The sequence below is a fragment of the Mustela putorius genome, unplaced genomic scaffold (genome assembly GCF_011764305.1).
Source record: "Mustela putorius furo isolate JIRA1106 unplaced genomic scaffold, ASM1176430v1.1 tig00000151_pilon_pilon_pilon, whole genome shotgun sequence".
Lineage (NCBI taxonomy): Eukaryota > Metazoa > Chordata > Mammalia > Carnivora > Mustelidae > Mustela > Mustela putorius.
The window spans coordinates 12,726,769-12,741,792 of NW_025421296.1; the positions used below are offsets into that span (position 1 = coordinate 12,726,769).

The 15,024-nt window shown below is 35.2% G+C and overlaps 1 protein-coding gene across 3 annotated transcripts in view; it reads left to right on the top strand.

Annotated features, from left to right (window-relative positions):
- The window catches only part of TCEA1 (transcription elongation factor A1), a 41,530-nt gene that overhangs the window by 13,269 nt on the left and 13,237 nt on the right, over nt 1-15,024 (top strand). For 2 of the 3 annotated variants that reach the window (XM_045075791.1, XM_045075789.1), the window contains 5 exons: nt 2,755-2,860; nt 8,264-8,351; nt 11,291-11,436; nt 12,884-12,940; nt 13,929-14,083. In XM_045075791.1, the coding sequence (XP_044931726.1) occupies nt 2,755-2,860; nt 8,264-8,351; nt 11,291-11,436; nt 12,884-12,940; nt 13,929-14,083 (552 nt within the window). The remainder of the gene's footprint in view (nt 1-2,754; nt 2,861-8,263; nt 8,352-11,290; nt 11,437-12,883; nt 12,941-13,928; nt 14,084-15,024) is intronic. The other variant, XM_045075790.1, reaches the window with a different exon arrangement.

A 15,024-nucleotide genomic window follows, 5' to 3' on the forward strand; every position in this document is an offset into this window, starting at 1 on the left:
AGGACCCTGGGATCAGAACCTTGGGATCATGACCTGAGCCCAAGGTAGACACTTAGCCTGGGCCACCCAGGTACCCACCAAGGTAGCATCTTTCTAATTGCAGAATTGGTGTTCTATAAATCAGATGGCCAGACATGGGCAAAGCATACATTTTCTGTCTAGAATTTCACAATGTATAATTGATCTCAAAAACCTTCATTAGTTTTGGAGCCAAGAAGCATTTTAACTCTGTAGTTCTTTTTTGTTTGTTTGCATTATTTATTTATTAATCTTAAAGTTTTTATTTATTTATTTATTTGAGAGAAAGAGAGCTCATGCACAAGTAGGGGGAGGGGCAGAGAGAGAATGAGAAGCAGACTTTGCTGAGCAGGGAACCCCATGCAGGGCTCAATCCCTGGACCTGAGCCAGAGGCAGATGCTTAACCGATGACAGCCACCCAGGTGCCTCAGCTCTACAATCTTTTTTTTTTTTTTTTTAAAGAATTTATTTATTTATTTGACAGAGAGAGATCACAAGTAGGCAGAGAGACAGGCAGAGAGAGAGAGGAGGAAGCAGACTCCCCGCTGAGCAGAGAGCCCGATGCGGGATCCCAGGGTCCTGGGATCATGACCTGAGCCAAAGGCAGCGGCTTAACCCACTGAGCCACTCAGGCGCCCCTCAGCTCTACAATCTTAATGTTATTTGAGCACACAACACTTTTTTTTATAGGCCACCTGTTAAATCCTGTAAATTATAGTATACTGATTTTAGGAAAAATCCAGAATCCAGAGAATTCTTAGAGGTACATCTAGAATTGGTTATCAAAGTAATACAGCTTAATAATCCTTTCCTCTGTCTAGTTTCTTCTACTGTTCCCCAAATACCCTTTTTAAAATGGAGGAAAAACCTACTCAGATCTTTGTCAGTCTACCTTAGCAGTCTCATTTCTTACTATTTTTTGACTAGATGATCTCTTTCTTAAATAAGCATGTTTGTTACAGATGCTTAGTCTCCATGTGGGTTTTCATGGGGTTTAAGCAGGAAATTATTGACTCTTTAGTGATGAAAACATCCCTGTGACAATTAAGCAATCACGCACAGCACACAATTTGTTCATGCTCTCCTTATATCTTTGCTTGCCTCTCCTTCCTAAAATCTCATTTTCTTTGCCAGTCTATATAAACTGCAAGCTTCAGAACTATGTTAGTAACTCAGATGATTTCCCTGACTCATTCCAAAAGTAGGTTTTTGTCTAGGTTGGTGGGGTGGGTTGTGGGCTGGTAGTGAGGAAGAGCTGTGAATGGGTGCTGGAGGAGTGCTGAAGGCATCAGAATAAGAAGCCAGACCTAACACTTGGTATGGTGGCTGTAAGTGCAAGCCTGGCTTCTAAGCAGTTAGCTGCATCCAGTAGGACAGCTCTGGGTCCACACAGTTGTAGGCTATGCCATGCAGCCCAGGCGCTTGCTTCTGGAAAGTTTTCTGTCTCGAAGTGTTAGAAAAGTTCTAAAAAGTTTTAAAGTTCTCAAAGTATTTTTTTCCCTAAAAAAAGTTCTGAGAGCATTTTGTTAAAGCAATAAACCTCTTTCTTTGGGGGAAAACCCTCCCAAAACATTAATCATAAAACATTTTTGGATTTTAGAATTGCAGAGTCCCCTTTATCTTTCTACTATGAAACCTTATCTGCATTGCGTAGGCCATTCCAGCCAAACACATGCTCTAAATTCTTGAACCAATTTCTGTCTTGAATCTCTTTGTTGAGAAGACTGGATAATTTAGCAGGAAACCATAAGTACACAATTATTATTCTGTCTTAAAGTTTATAGCAGGGATTCCCCCCCTTTTTTGCCACTAACAATTCCTTTTGTTTTTTTTCTTCCATTGACTGTATGTTTTGAAAGATTGTCTACTAACAACTTGAACTTACTAAATAATTTACCATTTTTTATTTATCATCCTTAATTGGCCTGTCATAGCTTTTGTGTTCTTTGAGCACAATTTGAAAACCATTGATGTACAGGAAAGAGCATGGACTTTGGGGGTGGGCAGACCTGCATTAAAATCCCAGCTTTACCAATTAGTAATATTGCTGGACAAGTAGGGATAATGATCTCAACTTCATAGGGTTGTTAGGAAGATTAATGAATATATGGATGCTCCCAGCATAATCCTGGGCATAAGAATAATAATAATATTTCCGCATGATGTATTACTGTATTCTGTGAAGTCCATTTTAATTTCTGTGATTATTTGTGGGTTTGGGCAAAAAAATGCTTTTAAACCTCTATCGATGGTAATATTTGGGTATTTTCATTGAAGTCCCAGCAGGTGATTTATGGAGTAATCTATGTTGAAGAATATATAGAAACAAAGAAGTGCATATATTAGTCATGATTGCTTCAGGATGGCCTACATATAAATACAAACATTTTATGTTTTATTCTTTGAGAGATATGGAAAGACTGATTTCATTTTACTGGTTAACCAGCCTTATTATAGTAGCAACTTATATGCTTACAGATCTCTATGGTAATAACCTCGATGAGTCCAGTATTTGATCTAAAGACGCATGTATCTTAATTCTATCGTATATAAGAATATGTGTGTGTATGTGTGTGTGTGTGTGTGTATATAATATACAAGAATATATTAATATAGTTTCAAAGAATTTAAACAACTGAGGTTTTTTGTCACAGGAAAATGGGAAAGAAGAAAATGAAACACTAAAGTGTCTGAAATAAATGACTTATACAAATTTTTTTGTCATTGTCTTGCAGTCCACAAGAATTGGAATGTCAGTAAATGCTATTCGCAAGCAGAGTACAGATGAAGAAGTTACATCTTTAGCAAAGTCTCTCATCAAATCCTGGAAAAAGTTATTAGGTATAATTGATCTTCCCTTATATATATTTATGATCTGGCTTACTCAAACATTTGGTATTTGCATTTTTTTCTGTTTACAAATATAAATGTGTTGAAATGGATGCCTTATATTAAGAGAGAGGGGCATTAGTCTGACATCCCTGAGGGTTTTACTTTTTTAAGTTAGTCAAAATTAGCTTTTTTTGTCTTTTAACACTTAGAACTGGACTTCTCTTTAAGAAGAAAATTTCTGCCCATTACAAAGTTGTCATGCTTTTTAAAAAGGTTTTTGAAATAATTTTCTTTCTTTCTTTTTTTTTTTTTTTTAAAGATTTTGTTTATTTGTTTGACAGAGAGCGACATAGTGAGAGAGGGAGCATAGGCAGGGGGAGTGGGACAGGGAGAAGTAGGCTTCCCACCAAGCAAGGAGCCCGATGCCGTGCTCCATCCCGGACTCTGGGATCATGACCTGAGCTGACGGCAGGTGCTTAACGACTGAGTCACCCAAGTGCTCCTTGAAATGATTTTCTAACCTACAGAAAGTTTACAAGAATAATAAAAATAACCCACATGTGTCTTTTTCTAGATCATTAATTTTTAATATTTGCCATTTTTGTTTTGTCATATTTCTTCCCTTTCTCTGTATGTATATATTCAAACGCACAAATTACTTTTGCTAAACCATTTGAGAATAGTTTCATCTATCATCCTTTACCCTTCAGTACTTAATTGTCTATATTCTTGGAACAAGTTTTATTTTCTTATGTAATCATAATATAGGAAAGTCAAGAAATGGAACATCAGTATAGTACTGTAATCTACAGGGCAGGTTCCCGTTTTGTCAGGTGTTCCACTGATGCCCTCTAACTTGTTTTTTCCCTTTAAGAACAAGTCTAAGATCACTAGTCTTCTGCTCTGGAATAGTTTTTAAGCCTTCTTATGTTATTTATAACATTGACAATTTGAAGAATATAAGCACTCATCTTTGTTTTTCTTTCTTTCTTTCTTTCTTTATCATCAGTGTTTTTAATAGCAGCTTAAAATAATTCTGATTTGGACCTTTTCTGTTATTTTCTCATGATTAGATCAGATTGTGCATCTGTAGTTGGATATGAGGTTATCACATCCAGAGCCATTTATCTGTTAATTTTGATAACCTAGTCAAGGCATACACTGTACAGTTTATCATTTTTCTTCTTATATCTGATAGGCATTTCATGAGAGACATTTAAGATCCTTAAACTATCTTGCTTCTCTTTGGTCTTCTCCCCACCCCCCATTTAGTATCAACCAGTTCTTGCCCAAATTGCTCTTTATAGTGTTAGTTGCAAAATTGTGATTTTCTAACTCTTCCACTTCTTCAGTATTTATAAATCAACGTTCTACTACTACAAGAAAGCACCCTCCTTTTACTTGCCTGTTATTTTCCTATTAGTGGATTCCTATTTTATAACATGGATTATAATTCATTACTGTTATTATTATTTTGATGTTTATATTATCCCGGATTTGACTGATGGGCACCCATTCAAACTGGCTCTTGTGTCCGTTTGACAAACCCCTTCAGTTTTATCTTTTTTTTATATTCTGGAACCAGAAAATGTGTTGGGTTCATCTGTCTTCCCTGCCCCAGCATGTAATCAAGCAGATATTAGCCTTACATGGATGAAAAATAGAAAAAGTTGAAACTTTTAAAATTTCAAGGGCAATAGTAGTAATAACAAAAAAACCCATTACTTCTAAGAGCTTAGAAACTAAGAACTAAAAATTGTAAAGCCTCTAAAATTTAAAGAGTTTAGTCTTAAGAAAATTAAATACAATATATGTTCCTGTATTGGATTCTGGACCAGAAAGGAAAAATTGCTATAAAGACCTTTTTGTAAGGTATATAGGTAAGTAAGCAGTATTGTATCATTGTTAAATTTACTTATTATTTACTGTAGTTATATAAATGAATTTTTTTCTTGAGGAATACATAGTGAAGTATTTTGGGATTAAGGAGCAGGGTATCTGCTACGGATTTTCAGATGGTTCAAAAGAAATATGTTTGCACACAATAGTGTGCGGGTTTGTGTACATATAGCACACATGTATGTGTATAGTAGGGTGCAGTGATGAATGAATAAGGAAGTGAGTATACCAAACATTAACACTTGGGGAATCTGAGTGAAGTTTTTTTTTTTTTTTTTTTAAGATTTATTTATTATTTATTTTAGAGAGAGAATGTGCAGTGGGGAGGGGCAGAGGAAGAAGAGAGAGAAACCCCAGCGACTCCATGCTGAGCACAGAGCCTGACATAGGTCGTAGTCCCAGGGCTCGGAGATCACTATCTGAGCCAAAACCAAGAGTCTGGATGGTTAACTGACTGTGCCACTCAGGTGCGCCTGAGTAAAGTTTTTTGCATATTTCTAAAACATTGGTGCAAGCTTCAGATTATTTCAAAATAAAAAAACTTAAAAAAAAAAAAACCCTAGTCTTTAAAGACAAACTGAAACTTTATGTTTATAATTCATTTAAATTTTAAATCTTATTCCATATTCTAAAGTAATTAGGATTTGCCATAGAAAGTTGACTGAGAACCATATACATGTTTTTTATTTCTGGAAAGATGGTTTACATTTTGTGGGACATTGTAGTTACATTCATTTAATCTTAAATTTAAAGAAGTTCTACTCTTTTATACTTATTGGAGGTATCTGATCTCATTACAGGTTTTCCTTTAAAAACTTTTTTTTAATATTGAAAGATTTCCCTGTTCGTTAAATATGGAGAATTGGAGGAGGAAAAGAAGTCATTAAGTCTGTCTTTAAATACAACCATCAGTTAATATGTTATTGCATTTCTTGCCCTTTTTTTCTCCTTGTGTATGGATTTTGCTTCAACTATAATTATACTATATTTATATTTACTTATATTGCCTTTTTTAATGAAAAAAACCTATATTTTTATATCATCATTAACTAACTATTATTGGCTTCAGAATAATCCACTGGGTAATTATGCCTTAATCACTTGCCTTAATTTAATCACTTAGATGTGTTTTTCTTAACTTTATAGCTATTATAAATAATGTCTTGATGAACATCTTTCTGCCTAAAACTTTTTCTATAGATTACTAGATAGATTTCCAGAAGATTTACTACTACTGCTACACTGCAGCATAGTTTGAATACTTAACATATGGATATATTTAACCCTCCCAGGAGCGCAGTGTACTAGGTGTCAATATATTTCCCATTTTCTTTTTTTTTTTTTTAATTTTATTTTTTTTAAAGATTTTATTTATTTATTTGTCATAGAGAGAGAAGCGAGAGAAAGCACAGGCAGACAGAGTGGGAGGCAGAGGGAGAAGCAGGCTCCCCACCAAGCAAGGAGCCCGATGTGGGACTCAATCCCAGGACGCTGGGATCATGACCTGAGCCGAAGGCAGCCGCTTAACCAACTGAGCCACCCAGGCGTCCCTATTTCCCATTTTCTAAAGAGGAATGGAGATACAGAGAGATTAAGCATCTTATGCACAGTTGGATTGGTGGTGAGGTGTAATCTGCAGATAGTCTCAGTCCGGAGCTGGCCGCCTTGTCTCTGGGTCTGCTCTGTTGGTCATGACACTATATTAAGATTCTAGGAATGCTTTTAAGGCTGTTTACATCTCTTACTGCTCTGCTTCCTCCAAGGATTTCACCAGTTCACACCGTTAGAGCTGTGTGTGGGATCTGTATGATTGCATTGTTAGGTAGTATTGCATTGTTACATCACCTTTCACATGCTTTCTACCCTTTTAGTTTTGGAGTATTTTCTAGTCCTTGTTACATTCTTTAATGTCATTAGTAATCTTTGTTTTCTACCAGCTTTAGGCTTTGTAGAGAATAAAAAGGGGCAATAAAATGAGTAAGTGAAAACTTACACAATATTATAGGGGACTTGAATTGTATTTTGGATTTGGTAACCCTAACATTTACAAGATGAATTCCTAGAATTGTGATTTATACCATTCTCTATCAATTAGCCTCATCTAGATTAGCATATTAGAGTCATCTGGGGAACTTTTAAAGGTTTTGATGCTTATGCTTCACTGCCAGAAATTTGGATTGAATGGATCAGAATAGGAGTTTGAGCTTTAGGTTATGCTTAAAAGTTACCTAGGTGGTCCTGATAAACAGTGGAATATGTTTATGCTCTTTTATATGCTGTACAGAGGGATATGTAGAAGTAAAGTATTTATGTACCTCTTATTAATTATGTAGGGATCAAAATGTAGATAGATAAGTGGGATAATTTATGCAGTAGATCCAAACGTTTTCTGAACCCCGCTTCAGAAAGCGGTTCTGGTTGATTTAAACATGTATATTTCTTTTCATTGTTAAACAGTTGCATTGGCCCAATCTGTTTTATACCTCTTTATCTCTTAAAGCTTGTGGACTCTATATTACTTTACAGATTATTTAAGATAGAGGAGGTGTTAGGTAGGCCTTACTACTCCTGAAGTCTTTTCTATGAAAATGTTCTTTGTTTACTATCCCAGAAATATTTATATACATTTTGGATACTACCTCAAATTTTTTGACTTCATGAAAAATTGTTAAAATTATATTGCTATATGTGCTTTGCACTTTTTATTTTTAAAATGACAGTACTGATATTATTTCTATATTCTTTCCTTTGTTCTTTATATTTTTCTCCATTTCATTGATTTATTTATTTACTAGTTTTAAAAAGATTTTAAGTATATTTTTTGCCATTTTAGGTTCTCATCGGCATATGAATTTGTGCTTCCCACTAAATGAGGGAGTTTATTTGGGATTGCTAAGCATGCACTGTGAAAAATACCACGGGGCGCCTGGGTGGCTCAGTGGGTTAAGCCGCTGCCTTCGGCTCAGATCATGATCTCAGGGTCCTGGGATCGAGCCCCGCATCGGGCTCTCTGCTCAGCAGGGAGCCTGCTTCCTCCTCTCTCTCTGCCTGCTTGTCATCTCTCTCTGTCAAATAAATAAAATCTTTAAAAAAAAAAAAATACCCAAGTACATATGCTAGTAGAATAGCTTGCATAAACTTCATTTACTTTTGAAATTTTAGGATTTTTGTTGTTGTTGTTGTATCAATAGTTTGATAATGTGAAGTAGTTCCATTTTATAATTTTTTATTTTTATTTATTTATTTTATTTATTTTTTTAAAGATTTTATTTATTATTTATTTGACAGAGAGAGAGAGATCACAAGTAGATGGAGAGGCAGGCAGAGAGAGCGAGAGATAGAGGGAAGCAGGCTCCCTGCTGAACAGAGAGCCCGATGCGGGACTTGATCCCAGGACCCTGAGATCATGACCTGAGCCGAAGGCAGCGGCTTAACCCACTGAGCCTCCCAGGCGCCCCCATTTTATAATTTTTTAAACAAATTCTAACATCTGAGGGATTTCCTAATTTTCAGATGGACCATCAACAGATAAAGACCCTGAAGAAAAGAAAAAAGATGCTGCAATTACATCACAGAATAGCCCTGAAGCAAGAGAAGAAAGGTATGCACTTTATGGAAATTCATTTCTGTTTGAAGTCATAGTTGTATTTGACTGTCACTTCCTTCATGGTCTTATGTCTGTACTCCTTTTTCTATTTTCTAAATAAACAGAAAGTCAATTATGGTTTCACTTACTTGTAGAGCATAAGGAATAACATGGAGGACATTAGGAGAAGGAAAGGAAAAGTCAGTTGGGGTAAATCAGAGCGGGGGATGCAGCATGAGAAACTGTGGACTCTGAGAAACAAACTGAGGGTTTTGAAGGGGAGGCGGGTAGGGGAATGGATGAGCCTGGTGATGGGTATTAAGAAGGGCATGTATTGCATGGAGCACTGGATGTGGTATATAAATAATGAATCTTGGAACACTGAAAAAATAAAATTAAAAAAAAAAAAAAAAACAGACAGAATTAGTAAATGTGTATAGCCAGATAGAATATTCTAAGATTTCTTACAAGATTTTCATGGAAATTTAAGAGACTTAGAAGATACTACATAAATAAGGAGAAATTACACTGTATTCAGTAAGCTTAATTGGATGGAATCCTGGGATAGGACTAATAGAATTGATAATGAAGGTATTAAGGTATTAATTAAGGATTCAAGTGATTATTGCCTTTATTTACCACATTTCTTTTTTTAGTTTAGTTTAGTTTTGGTTTTTTTTGGGGGGGGCTGGATCTGTTTCTCTTTTTATGCAAATTTCTTCCTTCTTAATTTAGCTGTCTGTCATAAGAACTTAAAATGTGAAGTTCAGTAATGAAGGGTTCAAATTGTTCCTCAGTTTTCATAAGGCCTTTTGCATTTATTCTTTTCCTGTCACATGTAATGAATAAACTGTGTAGTATCTAGTATGTTGATGTTGTAGATAATATGCCTAATAGGTTAAATACAGTTACTTTGTTCTTGGGAAGCTTGTGTTTTAACACTTGACTCTGTTATAGAGCAGTAGTTCTTAAAGTGTAGTCCTAGGAACAGCTGGGAACCTGCAACTTGTTAGCAAAGCAAATTCTTGGGCTTCACTCTGGAACTACTGAATATGGAATTGTGGTGGTGGGGCCCAGAAATGTTTTTAACAAGCTTTTCAAGTGATTCTGATGGACTCAAGTTTTAGGCTACCCATTTTAACTTAATTTATGTCTTAGTATTTTCCCCAAAGTGATAATGTACCCCTCATTGGCTCAGTAACAGTAATTAATATTCCATACACTGTTGTCTTATGCATTAGAACTAACTAAACTTAATAATTAAAGGGTGAACATCCTTTGTTAATAAAATTTATTCAGTGTTTTCTGACTTGAGATAGTTTTAGACTCTTAGAAAATTGTAAGAACAGAACAAAGAATTCCCAGTTGCCACTCTGTGTATATCTGCATACATGTATGTGTGTGTACATACTCAGTCACGTGAATAATTTTATTTTGACTAAATGAGAGTCCTTTATATCCCTAGATACATCATTGTGTATTTACTGAGAACAAGGACTCTTTCTCATATCTAGCACGATATAGATACCAAAATCCAGAAGTTAGGATTAATACAGTGCTTTTTTCCTAATCTGTAGGGCATATTCATATGTTAGCGGTTTTCCCAATAAAGCATTTTATTGCAGAGGAAAAGATTTTTCCATAATATCATCCAGGATCACATTCTGCATTTAGCTGTCATGTCTGGTTTACTTTAATCTGGAGTAATTCTTCAGTCTGTCACTGTTTATCATGACCATAATATTTTTGAAAAGTATAGGCCATAATTTACAAAATTTTTGACAGATCTTTCAGTTGTATTATATTCAAAGTTGCTGACTTCATGTCTTGGATATAAAACATAAAAGTGTAGGCAGCTATTTTAAATAGATATTGGAGAAGGCATGAGTTCCTAGTCTATTTTTGTCTGTTTTATGTAATTGAAGTTTAGGGAGAGAGCCTATTGACAAACACATTGAAGTATCACATATGAAGTCTGACAAAATGGTTGGTGTTTATCTATACACACGCACGCTTACTCACACTCTCTTTCTGGAGAAGACAAGGCTTCAGGAAGGAAGTGATTAAATGTAAAAGGTATACAGAAGGACTGTTCTGCCCACTGGGATCAGTTTGTGCATTTTGATAGTGGGTTTTGTGGAGAAAGAGGAAGTGGGATCTCTTTGGAGGAATGCAGCAAGTTACTCTGTGGCTGGTGATTGGTGTCTTTGGAAAGGTTTGTGGCAAATACCTTCAGTGTGATAAACATTAATTACAACCCTACAGAAAATATTTTGGTGAGACTCTTAAGAAGTTAGAAGCAATTGAAATGATTAGGTTGACTGGAAAACTGTTGAGCTGTCCTGATTGAGTTGATGTTTCTAGGGAGGAATTAAAGAGACATTTTCATATTCTTTTTAAAAAATTTTTAAAAATTTTTTATAAACATACAATGTATTATTAGCCCCAGGGGAGACATTTTCATATTCTTAAAATTCATTTTTTACTACACGTTTTTTATCCAGAAGGGAGTGTTTTAAATATAAACTTCATTGGTTATCTAATTGGAATAGGGTTTTTCAAGCATTGTTTTTTCCCCTCTAGTCTTGGTTGAGAGCTTCGTATTCTCTGGTATCATCCTCTCCCCTTTCTCAAAACCCAGATCCTTGTTTTCATTTATTGTATTGAGTTGTAATGTGTATTTTCTTTATTAAAAATATTGTTTAATGTTTAAGATAATAATCAAGGTATTTAATTGGTTAAAAAAAAACATGAAACATGTCTCAGATTTCCTAAAACTTTAACTTTTTAGAAATCTATATGCACGCAATTTCTTTTTTCATGTAAGAATTGCTCAATACGATCTTATTTACACCCCAAATTTTTGTTTGTAGAGAGTGATAGTAATGATGTTACTTTAAGAGAATTTTTCCTGTTTTCTTTTTGGTGTGTGTGTGCATGTATATGTATTTTAGTAGTTCCAGTGGCAACGTAAGCAGCAGAAAGGATGAGACAAATGCTCGAGATACTTATGTTTCATCTTTTCCTCGGGCACCAAGCACTTCTGATTCTGTACGGTTAAAGTGTAGGGAGATGCTGGCCGCAGCTCTCCGAACGGGAGGTAAGTTTAGTGTACCCTGTTTCATTTCCTGGTCCTTTGTTCTTCACCACCACCGATGCCATATTCACTTCATGTTTCTGTTTCGCCAGTGGCTTCCTCGTGTAGCTGCTTGCACTGCTTAGTTCAGAAAGATGTGGCACATAGCGGTTAACGATGGAAGAGAGCACTAGCTATCCTGGGGCCTCTACTTGCTACTGTATAGTTCCAAGAAGGAGATCCTTTCTAATATGTGGACGTTTCTCTTGATTCATAGTAACTTAAAGGTTTTTCACAAATCTTCTTTTCCCCCACTTTTAATCTGCAAACCCTAGTTGACCCGTGGATAACGAGTTTAAATTGCATGGGTTTACTTATAATGAATTTTTTTTCCCCAACAAAACGAGTACAATACTGTAAATGTGTTTTCTCTTACAATTTTCTTAACATTCTTTTCTTTAGCGTACTCTATTATAAGAATACGGTGTATAGTACATATATAAAATATTTGTTAACTCTTTACATCATTGGTAGGCTTTTGGTTAACAGTATGCTATTACTAGTTAAGTCTTTGGGGAGTCAAAGGTTATAACCGGGTTTTTTACTGTACAGGGAGTTGACATCCCTAATCCCTGTGTCATTCAAGGGTCAACTGTAATTACTCTGCTCTCAGATTGAGCATTAATGGTATTGTATTTGGGTCCTATTGTTAAATGTTAGTATGACATATAGTATTTAAGTTTTATATTCATAATTCCATTTTTTACTTTCTTTTAAGTGGAAAAGAGATCTTGATTTATATATATATGGGAGCCTTAATTTAACTTGAAGGTATTCATTCTTATGTAAAAAAGTTTCATATATAGGAATATTTATCATCTTATACAAATTCATTCCTTTTCTTTTCTATTATACTGTACCATAGTTACTATGACCTGTTTTTCTCTTTACTCTGCCCTTTCTATTTTGGTTCCCTTATTGTTCTTTATATAATTTTTTCTTTTTTCTTCCTAGTTTCTTTTTATTTCCTTCTATCCATTTGAATATTTGCATAGGAGTCTTCTGAGTGTGTCCATATATGTGATTGGCAGATGAAATGAATGGTTTCTTTGCATTGAAGCCTGAGTCACAGGATACAAGACAGTTCTTTCTGTAACTTTCTCTACTCTCTGCTGGAGCAACCAGAATTTATGGAGTTGTGAATTGAGGAATTGCCTGCTAGATCAATTACTTCCCCACTCCTGAGGGATAAGGAGTCATCAATGCAGGAGCACTGTGGACATTAGGTGAATCCAGAGGAGGAGGCTAGTGGGTAGGAAAGAGATCAGTTTCTAATGAAACTAAACAAAAAGGACTCTTTATTAGGGCAATGGGGTTGAAGAAATAGGAATGTTAATTTATTCTGTATTGAAATTTTTTTTTTAAATGTCATAATCGCTTATTTTTGACAATTCTTTGTGCCTGTGTTTAGATGACTACGTCGCTATTGGAGCTGATGAGGAAGAATTAGGATCTCAAATTGAGGAAGATATCCTTTGTGTGTATATTCATGACAGTTTAAATAATCTGCTAGATTAACTATTTTTCTTTCTGTATAGATTTTAGAGTTTGATTTTTCAGTTTCTGTCTTCATTGTATTATTTTGCAAGGACAAGATACAGGGCCATCCATGTTATTTTGTTCTTATTTTCTTGTTACTCAAAATTAAAACATATGTGTTGATAGTATTTTTATTTCTCTGCCTTGCAAATTGAGAATGTGATATCTCAGATGAACTTGTGCAGAAGGAGGGCATGGAAGGCACACACACACTATACATGTGTAGTAGGGTTTCACATTTGGGGGATCTCAGCAAAGCATGTGGGGTCCCCTGAGTTCATTACGTTTGTTCTGGGCGCCACGAAAGGGGATTTGGGAGAGGGGTTGTGCACATCTGGGTGACCATGTGACCATGGAACTGTCCTAGTTTTGGAAATAGCCTTGTTAGAAAGAAAGTATGCTGTTCTTTGGGCTCATCTGTTCTGTTAAGGAAAAAAAAAAACCAAAAACCCTGGTAAACTAGCTTCTTCCTGAGCTGGGGGAGGAAATGAACCTTTAGGGCACCGTGAATGATTTCTTCCCAGAGGGCCTCCAAAGGAACTGTGTAGTCATCTAGCCTTTTAGGATCCTTTGTAGAATTCAGATTTGAGCAAGTGAAAGTTTATATAAATGCAGGCTTCTTTTCACAAGTTTTCTTACTCAGACTGAGTACCTGAGTTACTTTTTGAAATGTCTCTAATTTGTGTGCTACTGACCTTAAACAAGAAAGCATTGCTCATTCATAGTGTAATAAAAGTAAGATCACTTTTATTTGCCAGTTACAGATCAAGAAATGAGGTAGAAACACAGCCTGTTAGCTTAATCTAAGTTGGAAACCGTTTTGGAGAACGGCTTAGAAATTTTAGGAATTCTTACTTTGGTGAAATTAAAAAAAAATACTTCTACAATTTAACTTTTTTTCCTTAACGGCCTAGTACCTATTTATCAAGAAATAAGGAATACAGACATGAAATACAAAAATAGAGTACGAAGTAGAATATCAAATCTTAAAGATGCTAAGAATCCAAATTTAAGGAAAAATGTACTGTGTGGAAATATTCCTCCTGACTTATTTGCTAGAATGACAGCAGAGGTGAGTATATATGAACATTTCCATGGTGTGGTTCTATGATGTTAGGTGAAAACTATGTATAAATCATAAAGTACTTTATAAGTACTATATTTATAATAAATTATCATTAGCTATTTTGCTATTTTATATGTATAATGTACTAGACACATAATTTGAGGTGATTAAATCTGTTGGTATCAATACTTTGTCTCTTCCACAACTATACCATGATCTTTGGTTGATTGCCTTAAATCATTGTCTAAATTAAACTGTTTTTACTTATTTTGGATTCACGTGGAATTGAAGATTTGAGTATCTAATTGCAAAGAGGCTTTTTAACCTCCAAGTTCTTTTCATGGCTAAATCCCATAAAATTGGTCACATCTTATTGACTGTTCCTTAAATTTTAGGGAATGATTGAGAAAACGAAATTCAGAGCTTGCTGTTTATAGACACAGCTGTTCATAATCTGCAGTCTCATTATTTTATTACACATCCAGGAGAGTAAATTTGTCTTTCTATATAGCTAATAAAATTATTATATTTTTAACATTTATTTTTTTAAAACCTCATTAAAATAACATAAAACACTAGAGACCATAATGTAATGAACTTTATATCCATCACCTACGCTTCACGTATTTTCAAGAATTTGTCACCCTTGGGGCACCTGGGTGGTTCATTCGGTAAAGTGTCATGATCCCAAGGTCCTGGGATTGAGCCCCACATTTGGCTCCCTGCTCTGTGGGAAGTCCACTTCTCTCCTTTGCCTCTCCCCCTAATTTGTGCTCTCTCTCCAGCTAAACAAATAAATAAAATCTTTTAAAAAATAGAATTTGTGACCCTTTTTCTTTTTCTTTTTTTAAGATTTTATTTGACGGAGAGAGCCACAGTGAGAGAGGGAACACAAGCAGAGGGAGAGGGAATAGTAGGCTGTCTGCTGAGATGGGAGCCTGATGCGG